Here is a 23,439-nt window from a genome sequence, read left to right on the forward strand (position 1 = left end):
CTACAATCTTTCAATTCTTTAAAATCTCCCTTTTTGTGGATTAGTATAATTTTTGCGTTCTTCCGGTTTTCTGGGACAGTAGCCGCCGATAGACACTTCGTACGAAGTAAAGAGCCGCAACTTTTCCTAGTATTCTGTGTCCTCCTACTTTGAATAAATCCACTGTTATTCCGTCTTCTCCTGCCACTCTTCCCGGTTTGATGTCTTGCAAGGCCCATCTGACCTCATCGCTAGTTATAAGAGGAGTTTCTGTATCGTGATCATTACTCTTTCAAATGTAGTTATCCTGAGTCCTCTGGGTAATGTACACGTCAGGTAAAGATTATCTATTAGCTTTTTCATGAAACAGGCCTCATTTCCTAAGATTGAAAAGAGGCAAGGGTGACACCCATTTTCAAATCCATGGATAGAAAACTCAGAGACAACTCTAGGCCGATCTCACTAAGGTCGATATGAAGCAAAATATTTTAGCACATTTTATGCCGCGATTTGCACTCTAGCTTTATAAATATAAATTTGATAAATAATAATTGCCATTCCTTGTTGGAATAAGTATAAAAAAAACGTTAAAAAGTAGATAGGAAACTACCTAATTGGAAAAACCCGCTCTGTTGTCCTGAAAACCGCCAAATCTTTAGCAATAAATGTGCCTTCCGGCGTTCCCCATGCAAGCCTACTGTCATCTTTATTCTTTTTATCCTACATAAACAACATTGTCGAAACCATTACATCACCCATAGGACTGTTTGCTAACAACTGTGTGATATACTGACAAACACTTTGCGAACGGAGTTAGATAAAATAGGGAAGTGCTATGAAAAAAAAACGGAACATGAATTTCGATATTAAGAGGTGCAGTTGCGTTAGCTTTTCTTGAGTGTTATCCAAATTACCGCACCAATATAACGCCACTGGCACGCTTATCTACAAACAGTCCGAATACAAGTACCTAGAAGTCTACTTCACCAGATCATTTGTTTACAATAAACAGATTGACACTTTCATGAAAAAAGCCGGTAGGATGTAACATTTTATTAGAAGAAATTTCTAACAGGTGAAGCCGAAGTAGAGAAACCATACTCTTATAGGTCAGGACAGTACTTGATTATGCCTGTGTAATATGGGATCTCTATCAAGATTATCTCACTAATAAACAGAAAGAAACTATAGAACCAAAACAATGAATTTGTAATAATTACACCCTGTACACTAGCGTTTCAGAAATGAAGCTCACTTTAGGATTGGATCTGCTACGTGTCCTCGGGCAGAAGTTAAGGCTCAAACTAATGCACCGTGGATATCACAGTCAAACAGGTATGGGTCCCTACAACTATCTTCTGGAACCAGATCACGTAACCAGTCGCTGCGATAACAACAAAACATTTCAGCCTATAGCTGGAGAAAAAACATTTGTTACTACTCTTTTACCGCTAATCAATAAGAGAATGAAACAGTTGATCTAATAATTTGGTAAATGTATCTCATGAATATTATTCTTTTTTATGCTGTGATTTCACTCCTAAATAACTGTGGGGGCTAAATTTCTTAAAAATGTGTTTGTTCGCGCCTTATTTATACTTTTTTGATATTGCAGTGTTTATGATGGATAGGAAAATGTCATTGCGAAATGCTTTCCTGTTAGTTGTGAGCTTTTTGTTCCCGCCTTTATTGCGATGTAGCTTTGCTGTATATAAATAATTTTATTTATTTATTTAATGATGACTATTTATTTATTTATTTATTTATTTATCCGTAAGTGCATCTCAGAGTACTCTGCTTCAAACCACCGTCGGCTGTCGACAGAGTTCCTCAACAACACTTTGCAATGTGGTGAACGCAGTTTAAATAATGGTTCAGGCTCCTCAAACAGGTGAAACGTAATGCTGGCGCATTTCTCTCAGATTAACCGCGACATCACCATTGCCTTTTTTTTCCTAGGAATCCTCCTCTAAATTCTCGGCTCGGCTCACTGCTTAAGACATTCAGCAGCAATGCGTGCCTTCTAGGCAAACAAACGTAAATGCGTACTAACCGAGAACGGTACTCAACGCGACCTGGAACAGCGTGTCTTAAAAAAAAGCCATCAAGCTGCTTTACGGTCGTACGAGAGAGCTAATACCGCCCAATCGCACCCGTTTCGGTACAAATGTCGCATGGCGTCCCATTAATTTACAAAGAGAACTTCATGCCACAGGAAGGTTTATTTTGCAAGCCCAAGGAATTGTGCGGCCAATGGGCGCATCTTGGCCTTTTGCGCCTTCCCGACTGCCGTCCTCGGCACTTTGGGGTCGTAGATGAAGTACCGTGGAATCTTGAAACGAGTAAGCTGCGAAGCACAAGAATAACACCTAAATAAACAAAGTAACGTAAATAAGAAACGCAGCATGCAAAAAATACGTTATTAGAAATGACTAAGAAAAACAGAGAAAGCAGACTGAGGGAATAAGCGGTGTTTACATAGCTCACACACGGACATATTATGAAACCTTGCGGCAATATGGCGTCGTACATTGAAGAAGACTGTAGCGAGAAAGCAAAGCAACCTATAACACATAACCTGAAGTTTTAAATTCCTTTTCATTTCTTTCTTTTTTTTTTGCTGCGGTCACATAGGGCAAGTAGGCAAAATTTTTAAAATCAGACGCAAGATCACAAGAATAGGAAAGCGTAATAAAAGCGTTCACATTGATTTTTAGGACTGCGCCAATAATTGTTTTTCGCATCGAATCGAGTACGTATCGAACATTGCCCTAACCGACGCGTATTGAATCCACTATCTAATACTTTTTTAATAGTTTGCGAATAATATACAGCCTTCTCCCCAGCAATAGCAGACAATTGTCACGTCGTGGTATTGGCAGTGGGTTTGAGCCACATCTGGCATGGTTCACTCGGCTCCCGCTTTTTGCCAACATTTTCGGATGTTTTTCGAGTGTGTACCGCTGAATTTTCTACATTTTCGGATCCGTGAAGTCAAGGGGAACCCGCCAATACCCGACTTTTGTGGGTAGGTGGACGTTTGTGAAATTTCTTGCCATTTTTCTTTCGACTACGCTGTGACCGTGTGCTGAGCCTAACCGTGTTAGGGTTCGCGAGGCGAGGTATCGCTCGCCCACCTCTTCTCGTCGTAGGCTTTTCCACGGACTTTGTAATGGAGTGTGAGGTGGAAGGGGAATTTTTACCCCCCGATGACTTCACTAAAGACTCCGGGTGGCAGCTCATTGCCACCACACGTTCTTCAATGTGCAAGAGAAACGCGGCCAATGCCTTTGCAAGTGACGTTCAGCATAACGCCGGTTTCAACGCTCCGCGTCGCGCCGACCACGCGGGCATTAAAAGCAAGATCATTCGAGGAGCCAGGATGCCTCCGATGCCCAAGGGAGAGGCAAAGATCGTCCTGCGCCCCAGGGGAGGCCTGTGTATCAGCAAGTGTGGACCAACCGCAGTCGCCGACACCATATGGCAGGCCGCTGGGCTCGGTTCGGCGTCGCGGGACACCGACACGATGTATCCCAACTCTCAAGAAAACATAATGGTGATCAGCACACCAAACAGGAACAACGCTGCACGCTACGTCGGCATCGAGGGCATCTCCACGGCCTATCAACGTTTCGAGGTGAGCGCTTACAAGGCCGCCCCCCACTACAGGTGCAAGGGCGTCATCTGAGGCGTCTCCCTTACCGGCTGGCCCGCGGTGATCAACAAAAAACTCGTCAACCCGAGAAATCCCACGGCGCTGGGTGCCATAAGAATCAAGAACACCGGCACCATGGTGGTCCTGTTCGAGGGGTACCGGATGCCAAATTTTGTCTCCTACGACGGCACTATCATTAGGTGCACTTTATTTCGCAAGCAAATGGACGTGTGTTACAGCTGCGGCATACTCGGGCACCGCTACTACGTCTGCCTTTCGCCCAACGATGCCATCTGCAGAGGATGCGGAGAAGCAAACCCCTACGCTCACCATAGGTGCGATCCCAAATGCAAGCTGTGCGGAGTCGACCACCTAACCGCCGCCAAAGAGTGCAAGCGAAGATTTCAGATGCCATATCTCGTCAGGCACAGATGGGGGCAACGCTCCCGCAACCGCAACGGTGAGCATTTTCTGTCCATGGAGGGCGCGAATTAAGCCCGGCAAGCATCGCCTGAACGCCAATGCGGTCGCAGCCACTCCCAGTCCATGGGGAGATCCAGGTCTCGTTGCCGCTCCAGTGGTCGCACCAGGAGCCGCTCCGTCTCCAGGGCCAGGTCGAGGTCAAGAGCCCTGTTGCGATGCAGATCCAGGTCCAGATCCGGTTCCAGAACCCAGCCAGCATCCGGGCCTCAGCCCGCCTCCACATGTTGCGGAAAGCAGCCGACCCTTGTTTGGGCCGATCTGGTACGACCCAAGCCCGGCGCCAATACCGAGGCTGCTCCGGCATCTCGTAGCAACCCGCCCACAGAGCAAGCTAGAGACGCGGAAGTCATACGCTTACGCAAAGAAAACGACGACCTCAAGAACACGATCAAGAGGCTAGTTAGCGAAATAGCAAAGATGAGAAAACTCATTTTTAATGTGTCGGGCAATGGTGCGTCAGTCACGGCCACCGAGACTCGAATCCCAGCTCCGGTAGACGGTACTGCGACGTCCTCCAAACGCAGGGCAGTACTCAAACAAACATGTGAATTGGGAGCGTTGTCTGCAGAAGTCAGCAAGACTAAGCAAAGTCTCATTGGGCTGGCAGACGGCCTCAAACAGGTCACCGCTAGCGTCGCTTGCCTCAGTGATAACGTTCGCCAAATTCAGGTTGCGCTCGGGGACCCTAACAGGGGCCTCGGAGCTCTCGCAGATCGCATCGACGCCATTGAGGCGCGAATGGCTTCATCCGCCTCCCTCGTACAACCGCTAACCGGTCCCGCCATACTAAAGGAAGCTACACTTCATTATCCCACCAGCGCGTCGACAGGAGGTCCCATTCTTTGCGCAGGCCTGACTGCCCCGTTAGGTGGTAGTCCGTCAGGTCAGCCATAATGGATAGACCCAAAGAGAGTTTTCGCATTTGGCAATGGAACCGCAGAGGGTACTCTAACTAAAAAGCCTCTCTGCAGCAGTTTTTCAAGTCTTTCGCTGTGAACACTCAGGTCATTGCTCTCCAGGAAACAATTTCCTCAGCCTCGCTCCAGGGCTACAGGGCCGTGTCGGGCCGGCCCAGGGGGCGAGCTATTTGCACCTTGATCGATAAACGGCGAACTCATATCACCCACGACCTCAAGCTGGGGAGTGCTAGAGTCGAATATGTCATGGTTGAGATCCTGCTCGATGTTCCGCAGCGGAATCGGCGCAGAAACAGCGTGCTCGTCCTCAATGTATATAGCAACCCCTGAGACTCGCGCCAGCAGTTCAAGACTATCCTCAAGAAGGCGACCGACTTTGCCGGCCCTCGACTATTGATCGTCGTCGGCGACTTCAATGCACCATATGGCATCTGGGGTTACGTCTACGACACTACCAAGGGGCGCAACCTGAGGCAAGACGCCAACGAGATGGACCTCACTCTGGTCACCGACAAGAATTTTCCTACGCGCATCGGCAGCTCCGTCACCCGGGACTCAACACGCGACCTCGCCTTCGTGAGGAACGTCGAGGACGTGGGCTGGGAGAACACCGCCATGGAGTTCGGCAGTGACCACTACATTCTCGAGACCAACTTCAAGGTGTCTCGGAGTAGGGTCAGGGAATTCACGTTCATCGATTGGGACCATTTTCGCAAGATTTGTAAAGAACCCGGGAGAGGCAGGGCACCCGCCACTCTCGAAGAACGGTGGGAAGACACTCAGAACGACGCTTCCGCGGCCACCAAGAAAGTAGAAACAGATCTCGACGTCGAGCGGATGGACAGCAGACTCGGCCACCTGATCGAGGCCAAAACCACCCTGCTCCGCCGATGGAAGGTTCAAAGGATCAATCGCAGACTCCGAAAGAAGATGTCGGAGCTCAACAAGGTCATCGATGAGCACTGCAAGGCGCTGTGCCAGCAGCAGCGGGACGAGCTCTGCGAATTCATTGACGGACAGTTGCGCAACGGCAAATCCTGGAGTATGCTAAAGCACCATCTCGATGAAAGTGGCTCGAAGTAAAACCAAAGGCATACGTTGGCCCGGGCCCTTCACGAAGCCACCAGGTCTCACACGGTCGATGAACTCGTCGCAAAACTCATACAGAAGTACCTGCCTGCCCGTCGCGACGGAGATCCGTTGACCCAACTCCCGGACTACCGAGGCCCTCCAAGCCCCGAGCTGGACGAAGAGTTCTCCATTGCCGAGGTCAGACAGGCCATCTTCGCGGTCAACCGCAAGTCTGCGCCGGATCTGCACGAAGTCACCAACAGAATGCTGAGAAACCTCGACGACCCGCCGATTGTCTTTCTGACCGACCACATAAACAAGTCCTGGAAGAGCGGCATCGTACCTGCAAAATGGAAGACGGCCTGCACGATGCTCATTCACAAGCCCGACAAGGCCCTGAACATCAAAACTTGAGGCCGATTTCTCTGACCTCCTGCGTCGGCATGTTGCCCTCGTATCGTCCTCAACAGGCTTAACGGGTACCTCGAAGACAACGAGGTTTACAAGTAAAACATGATCGGCTTCCGCGCCGGACTCTCAACGCAAGATGCCATGAAAATAATCAAGCATCACATTGTGGATGGCCGTTCCAGAGACGTCAAGGCTCTGCTTGGTCTGGACATCGACAAGGCTTTCGACAACGTGCTCCACACCTTCATCGTCAAGACCATTTCAGACCTGGGTCTCGGTTCAAGATTCCACAGCTACGTCAGCTCTTTTCTAACTGACAGGAAGGCCAAGCTTCGCATTGGAGACTTCCGCTCCGAAGATGTGCCCCTCGGAGGGCGGGGCACTCCTCAGGGCGCCGTCATTTCCCCAACACTGTTTAACATCTGTATGATTGGTTTTTCCGAGAGGTTGGCGTGCATCGAGGACGTCAAGCACACCATCTACGCCCGATGACATCACCGTATGGTGCTCCCGCGGCTACGAGGGCAGAGTCGAAGAAGCCATGCGGCGTGATCGAGGAGTATCTCCGCCCCACCGGACTTCGATGCTCCCCCGCCAAGTCGGAGCTCTTACTTTACAGAAAAGAGAAGGGAGGCAGACCCGAAGATTGGAAGCCAGTCTCCGAAAGCAACATCAGACTTCGCACTTGTGACAGGGAGATGATACCCATGGATCGACGTTATTCGGTTCCTGGGCATTCTTGTCGAATTCAACGGCGGGAACGGAACTGCTCTCCGCAAGATCATTGCAAAGACGGACAACGCTTGCCGCCTCGTTCGCAGAATCGCAAACCGGCACCGACGGATAAAGGAAAACAATCTTCTCAGGCTGATCAATGCCTTCGTACTCTGCTACTTCGCGTACACAATTTTTATGCACAACTGGCTCAGCGCGGAGCGAGACAAGCTCAACGTTCCTCTCCGCAAAATAGTGAAGAGGGCTCTTGGGCTACCCATCAGGACCCATACCGAGGATCTCTTGAAGCTGGGGTTACATAACACCTCCGAGGAGATTGCCGAAGCCTAAGAACGCGCGCAACTCAGTCGCCTGACCGCCACAGCGGCAGGTAAACGCATCCTCGTAGAGCTGGGTTACCACCCTGCGGAATTCCTGATTGTCAGTACCCCGATCCCTAGGTGCATTCGAGACAAGTTCGTAGTGGCCCTTGTGCCCCGAAACGTTCATCCCATCCACGACGTGGGCAGACGCAACGCCAGAGCAGCAGCCATCCTCAAACAGATCAAGCAACCCGACATTAGAGCAAGCTTCGTCGACACCGCGGAGTACAGTGACGAGAAGACCTTTGCCGTCGCTGTCGACTCGAGTGGAACGTTGTCCAATAGCGCCTCGATTCGCACTTCAGACCCCGGAGTCGCCGAGCAAGTCGCCATCGCCCTCGCCCTGCTAGACGGTTGTGGGTCCGAAATCTATAGTGATTCGACAACGGCAGTTAGGGCTTTTCAGAAGGGTTGCATCGCCAAGGAAGCTGTTCGTCTTCTTAGCGGCTCGAGTCCACATGCTCTCACAAACCATTCTATTCACTAGTTTTCTGCTCACGTAGGATCGGTCGAGGGTGCTCCCACGATCCTCAATGAGTCTGCCCACGAGGCTGCGCGTGACCTCCCCGACCACGCTTCCTCTATAAGGAGCACTGACGCCCCTCCTCTGTACAGTCACAGGGACGCTCCCGCTACTCACAACGAGATTATTAAATATTTCTACATGTCCAGAACGGTCTTCCCACCCCCTCACCCAAAGTTGAATAGGGCGCAAGCCGTTTCGCTTAGGCGGACATACACATATCCGTGCATGTCCGCTCACCACGAGGCTTCGCGCGATGTGTATCGCGACGACGCTTGCCCGTCCTGCGGCCAGACCGCCACTCTACCTCACATGCTCTGAGAGTGCGGGTCGACATACCCCAAGTTCATCAAGGAGGAGTTGGACGCGCCTCTGCGTAGCCTGGCTCTAGAAAAGCAAATCCTGGCTGTCCGGCGTGCCCATGAACGGGCCGGTGGGCTAGACCTGCCGGTCCTGACGTTTGACTAGCCGGGTGCGCGACGAGTTCGCGTCCTCGCCGGACCTGCGATTAAGTTTATTCACTCACTCACTCACTCATTCACTCACTCACTCACTCACTCACTCACTCACTCACTCACTCACTCACTCACTCACTCACTCACTCACTCACTCACTCACTCACTCACTCACTCACTCACTCACTCAATTGTCACGTCGTGCTTTTGACAGCGCTAGAAAGTTTGTGGTTATACTGCACGGTAAAAATTATGTACCACTTCAAACGCACAAAAGGAGCCTTAAGTATAACAAAAATGTTTGTTCGCCAACTCAGCCCTCTTCTGAACGTAGGTGGTCATGCTTTATCACATTAAGGCCACAAGCAAAGTCTTGCTGCCCAAATAACCTTCGTGTATGCCTTGTACCTTAATAAATAAATGTTGTTCATCTGCGGCGATGGCAGAGCGAACGAATGAAAGAAGCCCTTTCTCTATTTCGTACAGTCGAAGCAGATGGATTCACTATTGCATCAAATATGTCGCTCTGAAATGCCTTCCTATTTAATACTACAAGAGGACACATGTGCTGCATCTATACATATCATCCAGACAATACCCGCTGCATAAATCTCGTCACGTCAACTCACCTCTAAAGAAAATTTTATTTTTCATTCATCGTGGTTTTACTGGTCAAGGCCTGCTCCCTGAGCGACAACCTGATCTGGAACGGTATCATCGCCGTGCAGGGTGTAAGAGTTATCCTATTTTTGCTTCAATTTCATGCTTCATCGTGCACAATCGACGACGTGAAATATTCGATGACTATTCGAAAAATATTCGGGGACCACTCGGTATAGTATCCAATATTTGCACACCGCTATGTAATAGTGAAGACCCGATCAGAAGTATGAGAAAATCCGAGGACACCTAAAAGCTTCAAATGGGTTGTAAATGTCAAAGCATCAATATTCGATTGAACAATGCTTAGCGTCCCTTCCAGTTATGAAGTCCTCGCTGGCAAGTGAGCGCATTGAAACGCTCGTCCAACGCCCCCTAGATAGCACAAATGCCGGTGCGCTTCGATCCGTCACGTCATGCTACCTTGCCCGACTGCCGTAGAATCCTATGGAAGACTCCCGAATCAGCCGCGGTGATTTTGACGCCACTGCTTTCGTCACGCCGCGCTTCGCGTAATGGAAATTTCGGTATACGCAGCATGATTTCATGCTACTTGGGCCGGCCCTGCTATGTGAGAAGAGCTGGTTTAGCCGAGTGGTTAAGGCGCTCGGCTTCTGAGCGCGGAGTCATACGTTCGAAACTGGGTAACGCCAATAATTTTGTATTTCTTATGTTTTTTATACAATAACATAGATGTAGCGATTACCGAGGCAAAGTTCGAACGCCGGCAGGAGCTTGTGCAGGCAGGGAATGCACGGATAATACAGGCTTGCGAAAGTGGTGGTCACATGGCGTCGCGACGATTCCCTCGCCTCTCACGCGCCAGTGCAGCAGCAAGTGTTCCCTCGCGCTCGTTCTGCTCCGCCAAGGTACGCGCGCGACGCGGCATCGCAGCCAATGGGAATTTAGTTGCCGCTTCGCTGTTACAGACGCCGACTTCTGAGCAATCACTTTTGTTGATAAAGCTTTTTGTTTTACGGCAAGCGCCATCTGGGCACCAAGTAACAATATAAACTCGAGAACAACAATATGGAATCAAATGTGCCGGTGTAATACATAACACAATTGCGTACGGTAGCAACCTTCTGGAGACATCTGTGAGTTTAGAAATGTACAAAAAAGCATGCCTTAAATAGACTCCATACCGTATGCCCATTGAGAGAGAATTTTAATATTGCGCCATTCTTGAAGTGGTGGAAGAGTTACAAACTGGGATCAGGTGCCTCAGAAAAGCTGGCTTTTATAACACAGTGTACTACTCAGTCAATCCGTCCGCTTCTTCATTTAGCATTCCTGAAATGTTACTCCTATCTAAGAAAAAAAAGCACGAGGCTATCATCCATAGATAGGTGAACGCTGACTGATGACATGAGCATATCACATAAATATTTCTTGTTTGTTTAACGCTAACAATTATTCGGCAAAAGAGCATATCTCAAGTACAACTTTGTTCATGTATTGTGTTGCAATATGAAGTAAAGCGATGTGTGAGCAGCACCTTGGGATTTTTTTTGGCAACGTTATTTACCTTTCCTTCGCAGTGATGTCTCAACTCCTCGTCTGTCACTTCTGCATTCACCTTGAGTACTATCCACACACAGAGTTCCTCCCCCATCCGCTCGTCTGGTACACCAATCACCTGTGATCGAATTGAGTATAATCTCACTGAAACGCAGTGTTCTAATGTGCTATAATGCTCTAATGTTTTAAGGTAGTTCGGAAAAGTACTACTTAATCTACGCTATATAGATGTATTCTCCTAACCCCTTACTGCCTGCGTAGCAAATATTCATGTTGAAGTCTCTTTAGTAACCTTTCTACAACACAATAAATCAAGAGTATCGGCACATAATCTCATCTGAACCCCAGCCACGGAAGCGAAATTGTGGCTTTCGGCTACCAAGGTTAACAAATGGTCTCCGTATTTTAAAAACATAGATATGTGTTCGTGTGAGATTTTTTTACCTTTTTCTAGCTCTCGCGTAACTAGTGGGCACTACGCGGTAACGCAAACGAAAAGTGGGGGAAGTCGCAGCTAGTACCTAATTAAAACTACTGTTTATATTGGAAAAGAAATTTTCGAGAAGTCACACAGTTTTTCTTTGTCCAATCTTTCCATCGCGCCTTTGATAATATAACGAGCATTGCTGGGGAAGTTACCAGTTATGCGGTATGCATATATGTATGTTCGTGTCTAACCTCTTTGACGTTGATCTTCAATGAAAAAAAATGAATAATTTTTTGTTTGTTATGGAGCAGACTCGAACCCGAGTCACACGGTTTCCTCAAATACACGAGCACAATGCATTCGCTCTTTGCCGCGAATGCACGTGGATAGCGAGATAACAATTTTCAGCGTCCTCACCCACCGGTGCGCCCCGCATCTCGGAACCTACGAGCAAACTTCGCATAGGTGCCGTTAGAAGACGCTGCATGTCCAGCGTGTACAGAGGGGTGCCCAGCTGCAGTACACGCATCATACCTGAGGTATTTTGACGGCGGCAACACGCTGTGCCGCTTCATTGCTTTACAGCTAATCGTGAAAGCGTCGATCTTTGTCGTCACAGAGAGATTCTTCAGTAATTTTGTCCCTGATCAATTCCATATTAATGAGCATTTGAATGTACCCCAAATGATTACGCTTAAGTCGGTTTTGTGAGGTTTATATCACAAACGAACACTTCTCAATTCTCTTTTTACTCCTCACAAACATGCGTCTACGATTAGAATGACCATTTCAATATGAACGGTCCGTCGTGCCGACGTGACAGCTACTATGTTTATTTCTTGTCAATAAAGAAAAAGAACGAGATAATACTTCGGTTCAAGGTATTCCCGCTATTAACAATGAACTAAATGATATTCTTCATGAGAAGTCCCTTTCCGGCAATGTATTCAAGCCCGAAGAATATTAAAATATGTTAATAAGGAATTAAGCACTATACCAGACTCTCGTGGACGGCGGGATGGGTGTTGAGCACTTCTTCTACCTCGGCCGGAAATATATTTTCTCCACCCCGGATTACGATGTCCTTGATACGGCTGACGATAGTCACGTAGCCGTCTTCATCCATTACGCCTACGTCACTGTGCAAAAGTTCGAAATAATGGCAGGGCATCACAATGATGGCATGTTATAATAGTTTCCGCAAAGGCACATGTAGTATATTTAGTCGCTCTAGTGTTACATCACCAGGCTCACTCACTATTTGTGTTACAAGTACCCGAATTTGTTTGACTGTGTCAAGGTTTGCTGAATCAATGTGAAGATGTTTCGAAGCTGCTGGAAGCGTAAATCAATAAGGACGAAAATCGAGTCAATATGCATCGCCTTGAGCGCATCTCGGTGTCTCTAATGATTGCTCATTCATATATTGAAAATGCAAATTCAAACACTCCCCCTGTTATTCTCACGTATGTGTTTCTGGGCGCTCAGACATCAAACCAACTCCCGTCATCCTCACCTCATATTTAATGCTTCTGTATCAAGAACGTTAGGGATAGCCATGGGATGAGAGAACGCTACTATGCCAGTCATTGATTTTTTTTTGTTTCAATGCTATACAGAGCCAAAATATTTACATAAATTATTAGGGTATTTTTTCCATTTTGTTCTCTTTTGTTTTCAGCAATAGGTCCTTGTATTCTAAACCCACCGTTACACAAACGAACACATACACTAGGCTCGTTGCAGCAGTTGGGCCTGTCTACGTACCAACCTCTATTTTCTCTGAAGTACTTACGAAATATTTTAGCGCTATTAAATGTCCTGGACCACTGAAACGAAAGACGTTTGCTCTAGAATTCGGAAAAATTGCTCGTTTCGTATACTTCATCGAATCACTGTGTCCACTGCAAGTTCAAATTGCGGAAACATATTCTTCAGCAAACAGTGGCCCCTGGTGTGGCATCTCCTAACTGCTTTTATTTTTCTCCAGAAATCCGGTGAAATAACGTTGCCTCTATTGGTAAAAGTACGCAGAAGTTATTTTTATATGACTTGCACACGAGCAATGACTAGAGTGTATTTTCATGTCTGAAGACGCCGAATTTGGACTCATTCCTTAAGGAAACAATCTCCTGAAGTGCATCTTGGCATAACAGTTTTGCTTTGCCTATAAGCCTCACCGAGAGCTGCGTATATATACCACAGACACTCTGCTACCATAAGATCAATGCAAGTTAAAGAATTCCAGGTGCTCAAATCAATCCGCAGCCATCCATTACGTCGTTCTTTATATTCTGTTTCGGAACGTTAAACCCCTGCTTTACGTCCGAGACGGTCCTTTGTTAAAGAAAACTTGCAGATGCTCAATAAAAATGACTTGTTCGTAGGCAGCCTACGAACCTTGGATGATTAAAAGAAACTTAATGTTATCTCGCCTGTTTGCTTCCCGTGAAAAGTGCAGTGCTCATGTATCAGATTTATGTCCTCTAAGGTACACAGTACTGCATCAACTGCATCTGTTGATGTGTCACTTACGACCTTCTTAGTTTATATCCAGTTGTACAGTGTACTTCATGTTTGTATACATGCGTGTATCCTCAACGAAAATACGCCTTTTCTTACAAACGACCCCACGGAAAGTTTATAAATCACGTTGCTTAGAAATAATAAAGATAATACATTCCATATGCAAGGTATCGTTTATCAAATTTTCTTTTTCAGACTGACTCAAAAATCTTCCTACTGACAGGTTTTCTCAAATGGCAAAGCATTTTTTTCAGCAACAAACCACCATAAAATTCCAGTAGGAGCTGTTTTCTTCGGTTTAAAAAAGTCCCAAGCCACGGCTGACTCAGTGTGACATCATATATAACTTGTTTTTTTTTGTCTGCATGCTTACAGAATATTCCCGGCATTACAAGACCCGAATCGTTGAGGCAGAATGCATAAGCATTTACTTTTGCGTGTATCCACACACGCCGTCTTGACGCATTATTTAGTTCCCGCAGATGAATAAATATAAATGCAAAACTACCATTTTTGCTCATTTCCCAACTTTCTTGCATGTTGCCTTCACGAGACGGAAACTTCTTTTTTTTTGCGGTAGACAAATCGTTCAGTGGGTAAAAGTCTTCATTCAAGTAGCCCCATACCTCAGAAGCCCAATATTCTAAACGAATAAGAAAAAAACCCAGTGTCCTTCCACTCTGAGAAGAAGGATGGCCAGCAAGGATGTGTATCTGGGCCCCTTAATGGCGAATTGCACCTCCAGCGTAGGTCAGCTCGGCATCGCACTATCTCCGGGATCCGCCTGCATATGGGGATGTTTTTCGGTTACTACGCTAACGACACGAAAATTTCCTTGGACGGTAGAGGTATACAGCTTCGCTGTAAAACGGCTCATTCCTGAGAGCGACGCGCAAAGTAAAGCCACTAAATACTGTGTCAATTCAGCAGGTCCTGATATTTGGTCTTCCGTCTGGCGAAGAGCTCCCTACCCAAGCAACTGAAGCGAATAGAAGGGATTTGCCACACAATATAGGCTGACCACCTGACCAGCTAGACTACGGTAGGGTCGACAGGTAAACAGCAAGACGCTCTGCAAGAAGCGGTTGACACAACGGAAAAGTTCCTGGAAGCATGCGGACTGACGTGCGCACCTGAAAAGTCGCAGCTCTTGGTGCTATGAAAGCACACAAGAGGCCGACAACCGAAGCAGATACCAGACCCGGTAGTAAAGGTGCAAGGCATCATGATTCCGCACGTTACGACGCTCTGCATCCTCGGACTCCTGATTCAAATGGACGGGGTCGGGGTAGCAGAGTTGGAAAATATTAAGAGAGCAGTGCAACAAACAACCCACCTTATCAAAATCTCGGACTCAAGGAAGAAGACTGCACGAGAATGATACAAGCGCTGCTCACGAGCATCGTCACGTACGGGACTCCACACGTTGACATGAAGAACAGTCAAAAAGACAAAGTAAACACCCTCGTCTGAAAATCCTATAAAATTGCCTTGGGCCTGTCCCCTTCCACGTCCACAGCGAAACTACTCAAAATGGGAGTCCACAACACGTGGGCAGAGCTCATGGAAGCGCACCACGTCAACCAACTGGGGCGACTAAAGTTAACAAACACAGGAAGAGCGCTCCTTCAAGACCTGGGCTACCAAGTCGAGGATGAGCGTATCCCAGCCTGCCCCACACAAAATCAGAGACAAACTATACATAAGGACCATTCCCAGAAACATGCATCCCGAATACGACAATGAAAGGATACAGGCGAGAATACAGGCGCTCAAGCCCATACTAGAATGCACCATCAGAAAAGAAGAAAATGTGAGATACACGGACACAGCTGCGTACAGAACGAACAACCCATTTGCAATCAGCGTTGCTGACGAGAAGGGCGAACAACTTACAGCCACATCCACATCTGCCAAGGACGGGAGCACAGCGGAAGAGCTGGGCATAGCGCTGGCCATTGCAACGTGCAAGACCCTGGTTACCGTGCTGACGGAGTCGCAAGAAGCATGCAGAAGTTATATGAACGGAAGGATCAGAAAGGCAGCACTTCAGGTCTTGACCAACACCGAGATAGAAGCTGCACAAATCTTCTGGACGCCGGGAGACGAGTCTCTCGCGGGGAACCAGGCGGCTCACGCCGTGGCTCGAGATCATGCACGCCGAGCCATCTCCGCCACGCAGAGAACACAGACCAATGACTGTGACGAGGATGATGATCGGAAATCCAAGAAGTATTCCGATATATTGGCGCACTACAGGAAGCAGAGGCGTCGCTACCCGCCAGCGCATGAGATTAAGGTACAAGCGGTAACCTGGAGAAGACTGCAGGGCCGCTATATCGTAAAGCTATTCCAAACTTTTCTATTCCAATTCTGCAATCATCCCTCCACCATTGGCGAACAACATTTTTAACCACCCCCACTTCGCCTGTCTGTCACGCGACGTCACGAAAACCGCGGTAACTCCCCATCTCATCTGATGTGAACACACTGATTGCGCATAACTGCAAAGAACAAAAAAATAGTTATTGCTGATTCAACGCCCTTTCGCCATCAGACCTCGGCTATTGGTCAAAAGTTTTCGGGCTGCACCCACTTCATCCGCCTATCACGCGACGTCACAAAACCAGAAAAACTCACAGCGTCAAAGTGACGTGTAAGCGTTAAAGATGCATTATTATGCCGAACAAAACTAAATTTTTCTCTGAATAGCCGCAGGGCTGCCCCGTTCCGAAAGGAATAAAAGATGGCTGCTACCGATCACTCAGGCACTGACTACTCGCACCTGCCGGAGAGCATGGATTTATTTGCGTACGATAATACTTTTGGCTGGCTGTGTAACGTTTTCTACCACTTTCCGAACGTTTACGACCTCGCTCAGTCAACTTTTCTTTGCTGATGATCCTTTTTAGCGGCATTCTTAACCTTCCGTTGCATTCTGCCACAATTTTCGACGAGCCACCCCAAGCTAAGTAAGGAAAAGGGGACCAATCGCAGACGCCACACCACCCTCTTCATGCAGTTATCGATTTTCAGTGCACTGGCTGGGCCCCATCGAATCCCTCTCCACTAGAGCCATGCTCCCAGCCTCTTATCTACCAATTAGATAAGACAAGCCGCTCAGTGTAGGCAATGTTATTCGTTTTTAAAACAAACAGAAGTGGCCTCGTAAAAATGAGGAAAGCATTCGATCGGTCTCTTTACACAACCCTGCGGGTCACCGCCCGATGCTTGCGTCGGCGGTTACGCAAATTTGACGTCAGGAGATTGGAATAAAAACGTATTGGAATAGTTTTACGTTATAGTGCCCCAGGCTGGAACCGACCCGCATGGAAGAAAGCTGCACGCCATGTATCCGGGCACCTACGGGCGAGACTGCAAGTTCTGCCCGCCGCACACGCCCAATGCCTTGCGCCATATGGTACTGGGGTGCAGGAATAATCGAGAAGTACCACCGTCATCATCACCACGGGGCGATAACATGCAGAAAGAAGCGGATTCAGAGAAAGAATTGGAAGACCAGTGCGAGGCTCTGCTGATGACGCAAGACCCTAACAACCAGCTACGGTCGGTGAACAGGGCTAGGGCGGTGGCAGCGAGCCATGGTTACCCGGACTGAGGAGGCCAGCCACCTTTGGGCTCAAGAAGCCTGGTATAACAATAAAGTTTGTTTCTCTCTCTCTCTCTCTCTGTGTGTGTGTGTGTGTGTGTGTGTCATAGGAATAAATAGGCAGGAAAACGCTTTCGCACATAACTATATTTTAAGTAAAGCAGGCGCGTATTATTGAGCGTGATGTTTTAGACACACTCATTGACGCATCCACGCGGGAAACGTCGTCAGTCAGCGACGCAGACGGCCTCCTGAAACTAATTGTCATGGAAGTCTACGGTCTTTCGCCAACTCACAATACCACTTCTCACTTCTCGAAGCGAAGCACCTTTCCCCATACGCAACTGCATTTCTCTGCGGATTACGCTGGATGTTCGTCCCTTACTTTATAGAAAACAAATCATACTTCGTTTCTCGTACGCCGCGGACATGTGAAACAAAACCACCATCTCTAATAACTGAGAGCAGCACCGCGCCGTGGAGCCATCAGCAGCTAAAGCCGAGCCTGTCCAAGAAATGTTTACCGCTGAAAATGGATATGTCGACTTCTCAATAACAGTGGTAATTTGGTTTAAAATATAGGGGCAAGGACTTTCTGATTCGCGCTAGTATATTTCCGTGTGCGGAGCACCCACTAAGTGCTCCGCCGCTTTGGCTCAGACCACATAAAAGGTGTGGTCACGTCTATAATCCATTTGCGTTATGTCTCTGAAAATGGTGTGGCTTCTTCATTCTCGCCTCTCTGAGCAATTATACATATTTGACAATCCTATATTGAATTGTGGTGGGCCGGGCTTCTTCTATGACAACATAGAATTGTAATGAGCGTGAAATCTTGATAGGGCATATTGTCGCAGCCTATTAGGAGACGGGGAAGCCGGCGTAGAGGACGTGTAAAAGCACTTTTATGAGAGCAGTCAACGCGACGTCGTTGTCGTCTCTGTCCATTACCCGCGGCGACCATATACGATGTGGCATTTGCCCCCCCTTTGAAAAAAAGGCATCGTCACGATGCACTAACCACCGAAGGCTGTGCACAAACGGTGCAAAGTGGAGGTCACGAGAAAATGTAGGGCTTCATACGAAGCACGTGCACAACCTCGGGCAGATGCCGCCGGCGTCTGGAGCAGTTATGGCTGTCGGGGAAAACTTCATAATTCACATCGCTGATGCGGCGCAGAACTGTGTACGGGCCGAAGTATCTTCGCAGGAGCTTCTCAGACAGCCCCCGCCGACGAATCGGAGTCCAGATCCACACCTGGTCACCGACGTTGTATGTGACGGGTCTGTGCCGAAGATTGTAGTGTCGGGCATCGTATTCCTGTCGTTCTTGGATTCGCAAACGCGCAAGCTCCCTGGCTTCCTCTGCGCGTTGCGTAAACTCGTCGGCACCAGTCTCGTCGTCACCGCACTCGTGTGGCAGCATTGCGTCCAACATTGTTGTCACTTCGCGTCCGTAAACGAGGTTGAAAGGCGGCACGCGTGTTGTCCCTTGGCGAGCCGTGTTATACGCAAATGTAACGTATGGTAAAATCTCGTCCCAGTTCTTGTGGTCGACGTCGATGTACATACTCATCATGTCTGCCAGTGTCTTATTCATACGTTCTGTCAGCCCATTGGTTTGGGGATGATAAGGCGTGGTCTTTCGGTGAGTGGTACCACTTAGTCGCAACACGGTATCCAGAAGCACAGCCGTGAACGCAGATCCTCTATCTGTTATGACCACTGCGGGAGCGCCACGCCTTAGGACGACGGCGTCGACGAAAAATCGCGCTGCTTCGGCTGCTGTTCCACGTTGGATAGCACCTGTTTCGGCGTATCGAGTAAGATAATCAGTGACGACGATTATCCATCTATTTCCGGCAGTAGACAGTGGAAATGGACCTAAAAGGTCCATGCCAATTTGTTCGAATGGCGCTTGCGGTATCTGAACAGGATGCAGCAGTCCAGCTGGCTTGCCGGGTAAGGCTTTGCGGCGCTGGCAATCTAGGCATGTCTGTGTGTAACGTTTCACGATCGACGCAAGTCTTGGCCAATAGTACTTTAGCCTTATTCTTGCCAATGTGCGGGTGTATCCCAAGTGACCAGCGGTCGGCTCGTTGTGACAGGCATGTAGGACTTCGTCGCGAAGAGACGCGGGAATGACGAGTAGGTAGCTGCTGCCATTAGGTGAAAAGTTCTTTTTATAGAGAACGTCGTGGCGTAAGCAAAACGAAGGCAGCCCTCTTGCGAATAACCTCGGCACGCTGCTTGTTTTTCCCTCTAAGTAATTGAAAAGAGGAACCAGTTCTGCGTCCTCGCGTTGGTGACGGGAAACGCCGACAGTATCTAGCACGCCTAGAAAACCCGCGTCATCATCGTCGTGGACTGCAGCCTCAACAGGGGACCGAGAGAGGCAGTCGGCGTCGGTGTGTCGTTTCCCCGATTTGTACACAACTGTGAAGTCGAACTCTTGGAGCCGAAGACTCCAGCGCGCAAGCCGACCAGCTGGATCTTTTAAATTAGTCAGCCAGCAAAGTGCATGATGATCACTGACAACGGTGAAACTCCGACCATACAAATATGGCCGAAATTTCAGGACGGCCCACACCAGAGCGAAACATTCTTTTTCTGTAGTGGAGTAGTTAGCCTCCGTCCTGGATAGCGTCCTGCTGGCGTAAGCAATCACTCTTTCGGTGCCGTCCTGCCGCTGTACAAGCACTGCGCCGAGGCCGACATTACTAGCGTCGGTATGAAGAATCGTAGGAACGTCTTCATCAAAGTGTGCGAGGACGGGAGGCGCCTGCAGCCGTTGCCGTAGGTCATCAAAAGCCCGTTGCTGGTCTTCACCCCAGACAAAGGGGACATCTTCTCTGGTAAGATGGGTCAAAGGCCATGCGATGCGCGAAAATTCCGCAATAAACCGTCGGTAGTAGGCGCAAAGGCCCAGAAAACGTCACACGGCCTTTTTATCTGATGGCGTTGGGAAATTAGCAACGGCAGATATTTTATCAGGGTCAGGTCGGACACCTTCACGACTAACAACGTGACCGAGAAATTGAAGTTCTTCAAAGCAAAAAAGGCACTTTTCAGGTTTTAAAGTTAGACCAGCTGAGCGCATTGCTTCGAAGACCATCTTTAGTCTCCGTAAGTGTTCCTCGAACGTTACGGAGAAAACAATCACGTCGTCGAGGTAGACCGGACAGGTTTGCCATTTGAGGCCTGAGAGTACAGTGTCCATTAGTCGTTGAAACGTTGCCGGCGCATAACACAAACCGAAGGGGAGCACCTGCAATTCATAAAGTCCGTCTGGCGTAACAAAAGCGGTCTTCTCACGGTCTCTCTCATCAACTTCTATTTGCCAGTAGCCGCTTTTCCAATCCATCGACGAAAAGTAACGTCCGTTTCGTAGCCTGTCCAGTGAATCGTCGATACGCGGTAGCGGATAAACGTCTTTCTTTGTGATCAGGTTGAGTTTTCGGTAGTCGACGCAGAAGCGCAGGATACCTTCCTTCTTTTTCACCAATACGACAGGCGATGCCCAAGGACTCTTAGATGGCCGAATAACGCCGTCGTCAAGCATCGTCTTCACTTGTGTCTGGATTGCCTCGCGCTCTTTTGGTGCTACACGATAAGGGTTCTGCCGAATTGGTCTGGCGTCGGCTTCGGTGACAATACGGTGCTTAGTGAGCGGCGTCTGGCTAACTCGTGACGTGGATGAGAAGCAGCTCTTAAACTCATCGATGAGCTCAAGAAGGCTGCTGCGTTCGACGGGCGATAAGGTGGGACTGATATCGACCACAGGGGCAGGCATAGCCCCAGTGAACGTCGCGTGCTCCACTGAGAGGCAGTCCTGTATTGATGTAAATTCGTCGAAGTAAGCAACAGCCGTGCCTTTAACAATGTGTCGACGTTCCCCGGTAAAATTCGTCAGCAGGAGTTCAGCACGTCCGTCATGTACGTTAATTACTGCCCTGGCGATGGAAACGCCTTGACTCAGTACCAGTGCGTCGATGTGTTCGGCGACGCCAGTGCCAGTGTTGAAGTTGTCGCAGATTACAGGCACGAGGGAACAGCTTCGCGGCGGAAGCGTGACGTCGTCGTCGGCGGTACGTAAGCGGGGTCGCTGGTGCTCCGCGGGGTCCACGTCGTCTGAACTCGTAGAAAATGTGACGACGAGGTCACGGACATTAATCACTGCACCATACTCTCTCAAAAAATCCATCCCCAATATAAGTTCTTTACAACACTCAAAGAGAATGACGAGGGTGGCGACGAAGGTTGCACCGGCGATTACTATTCTGGCTGTGCATTTTCCATTCAGCGTCATCAACTGGCCACCGGCAGTTCTGATGTTGGGCCCGGTCCACGGCGTCTTCACTTTTCGCAGCCTGTCGGCCAGCTTTTGACTGATTATCGAAAAATGCGAACCAGTATCGACGAGAGCGGCCACTTGGTGGCCGTCAATGCAAACGACAAGATCGGCGCTGACGGCGTCGGTTACAGGAGGTGTGGTTGGAGTCGTCGGAGTTGTAGAGTCGTCGATCGTCGGAGATGGGGGCTGTTGGGTAGCTAGCCGGTTTGCAACCTCACCCCCGGAGGTCGCTGCGTCTAGTTTCCCCGGCGCGGGCTAGGGGACCTGCCCCTAGAGGCGTCAGAAAAATCGCGACGGGTCGGTGGGGTGTAACGAGCAGGAGCGGGGGAACGCGATCGAGGCGTCGTTGAACCTTCTGGCCGAAAGTTTGTAGAATTTCCGTCGCGGCTACGTGCAGCATCAGACACAGGGTAACTGCAGCTGGAAAATTTTGGATACCCAGCCGCGCGGTAGTGGCACGCGCGGTAAACATGTCCTGCTTCGCCGCAATGAAAGCATAGCGGCCGGCGGTCAGGGGTGCGCCACAAATCAGTCTTTCGAAGCGGGTAGGCGGCAGAGGATTCACTGTAGAAACGAGGAGCAGCGATCGACTGGCGGCGATACGGCATAGTTGGCGGCGGCTGTGACTGTCGAAAATAGGGCGTCGGGGATGGCGGTGATGGCTGCGTCGTAGTGGGCGACGGTGTCAGCAACATCGAAGTGGCAGGAGGTGGACGGCAGACAGCTTCCGCGTAGGTCAATCGTCGTGGCACCGCCTGCCAGTCGGGTGACGAAAAGGCCTCTCGAACTTCCTCCCGAACGATATCAGCGACAGAAGCCACCGCTGGTGCCATGGGAGAGATCCCGAGCTGCCGGATCTCCTCTCGCACAATCTCTCTGATGACTTCACGTAGAGACATGCTGCAGCTCTCAGGTAGAATGGAAGCATTCACCGGCGAGCTCTTGCGATCATATTGGTGGTACCGTTGCTGTAGTGCCCGTTCTATAGCGGTAGCCTCCTTGGTAAATTCGGCCACTGTCGTCGGTGGGTTCCTCACGAGCCCGACAAACAGTTCCTTCTTCACTCCGCGCAAGAGATAGCGCAACTTCTTTTCTTCGGCCATCTCAGTGTCTGCTCTGCGGAAAAGGCGGGCCATATCTTCTGCAAACATGGCAACGCCTGGTCGCTATATATGGTCGCTATATGGTCGCCTGGCACATACCCGCGGCGACCATATAGGATGTGGCAATATGTCATACGTTGCGATTCTGGTTCCCGGTTTAGCGCTCTTTGCAATAGTATGACTGATATGTCAATGGCACTACTGAGTTTGCACTGTCGTGATCGGTATTTGTATGTTGTATTCTGTTGTTATTCAAATGCACAGTATCGGATTCTGTAATGACTTTTGTAGATCCCCTTTCTGCTTAAGGCCTGGAATACAGGCTAGCAGTAATCAACCAATGAATGTCACGTTTCGAGAATTAAATTTGGTGGCTCACTGTTGACCTGGATTACCTCTCTTGCGTACTGTGCAGGCCATCTCCCTTTTATGCACAATGCATCACACCTTGCATCTATTGTAGATGAAATGTGTAGGGAGTTATAGCCCTGCTTTCTTAACAACGTTTCCTCAGAAAAATATGCAAGAAACTTAGAAATGGAACGTCTCTTCATATAGTTTGTCGCTTTCGGTAGGCCACCGCGCAAACAAAAGTTTGTTCCTTTATATTACCTTTCTCTGCTCGAGAAAAAGACGGTAGTTCACCT

The 23,439-nt window shown here is 48.8% G+C and overlaps 1 protein-coding gene across 3 annotated transcripts in view; it reads right to left on the reverse strand.

Annotated features, from left to right (window-relative positions):
• LOC135896884 (medium-chain acyl-CoA ligase ACSF2, mitochondrial-like) overlaps positions 1 to 23,439 on the reverse strand; it is a 539,079-nt gene that overhangs the window by 375,465 nt on the left and 140,175 nt on the right. The window contains exons 12-14 of one of the 3 annotated variants that reach the window (XM_070522597.1): positions 12,197 to 12,338; positions 10,780 to 10,890; positions 2,198 to 2,326 (exon numbers count right to left, since the gene is read on the reverse strand). The exons of the other annotated variants lie outside the window; for them this stretch is intronic. Coding sequence (XP_070378698.1) covers positions 2,201 to 2,326; positions 10,780 to 10,890; positions 12,197 to 12,338 — 379 coding nt within the window. The 3' untranslated portion in view covers positions 2,198 to 2,200. Of the gene's footprint in view, positions 1 to 2,197; positions 2,327 to 10,779; positions 10,891 to 12,196; positions 12,339 to 23,439 lie in introns of those variants that run through there. 3 annotated transcript variants of the gene reach the window in all.

This window comes from Dermacentor albipictus, chromosome 7 (genome assembly GCF_038994185.2).
Source record: "Dermacentor albipictus isolate Rhodes 1998 colony chromosome 7, USDA_Dalb.pri_finalv2, whole genome shotgun sequence".
NCBI lineage: Eukaryota > Metazoa > Arthropoda > Arachnida > Ixodida > Ixodidae > Dermacentor > Dermacentor albipictus.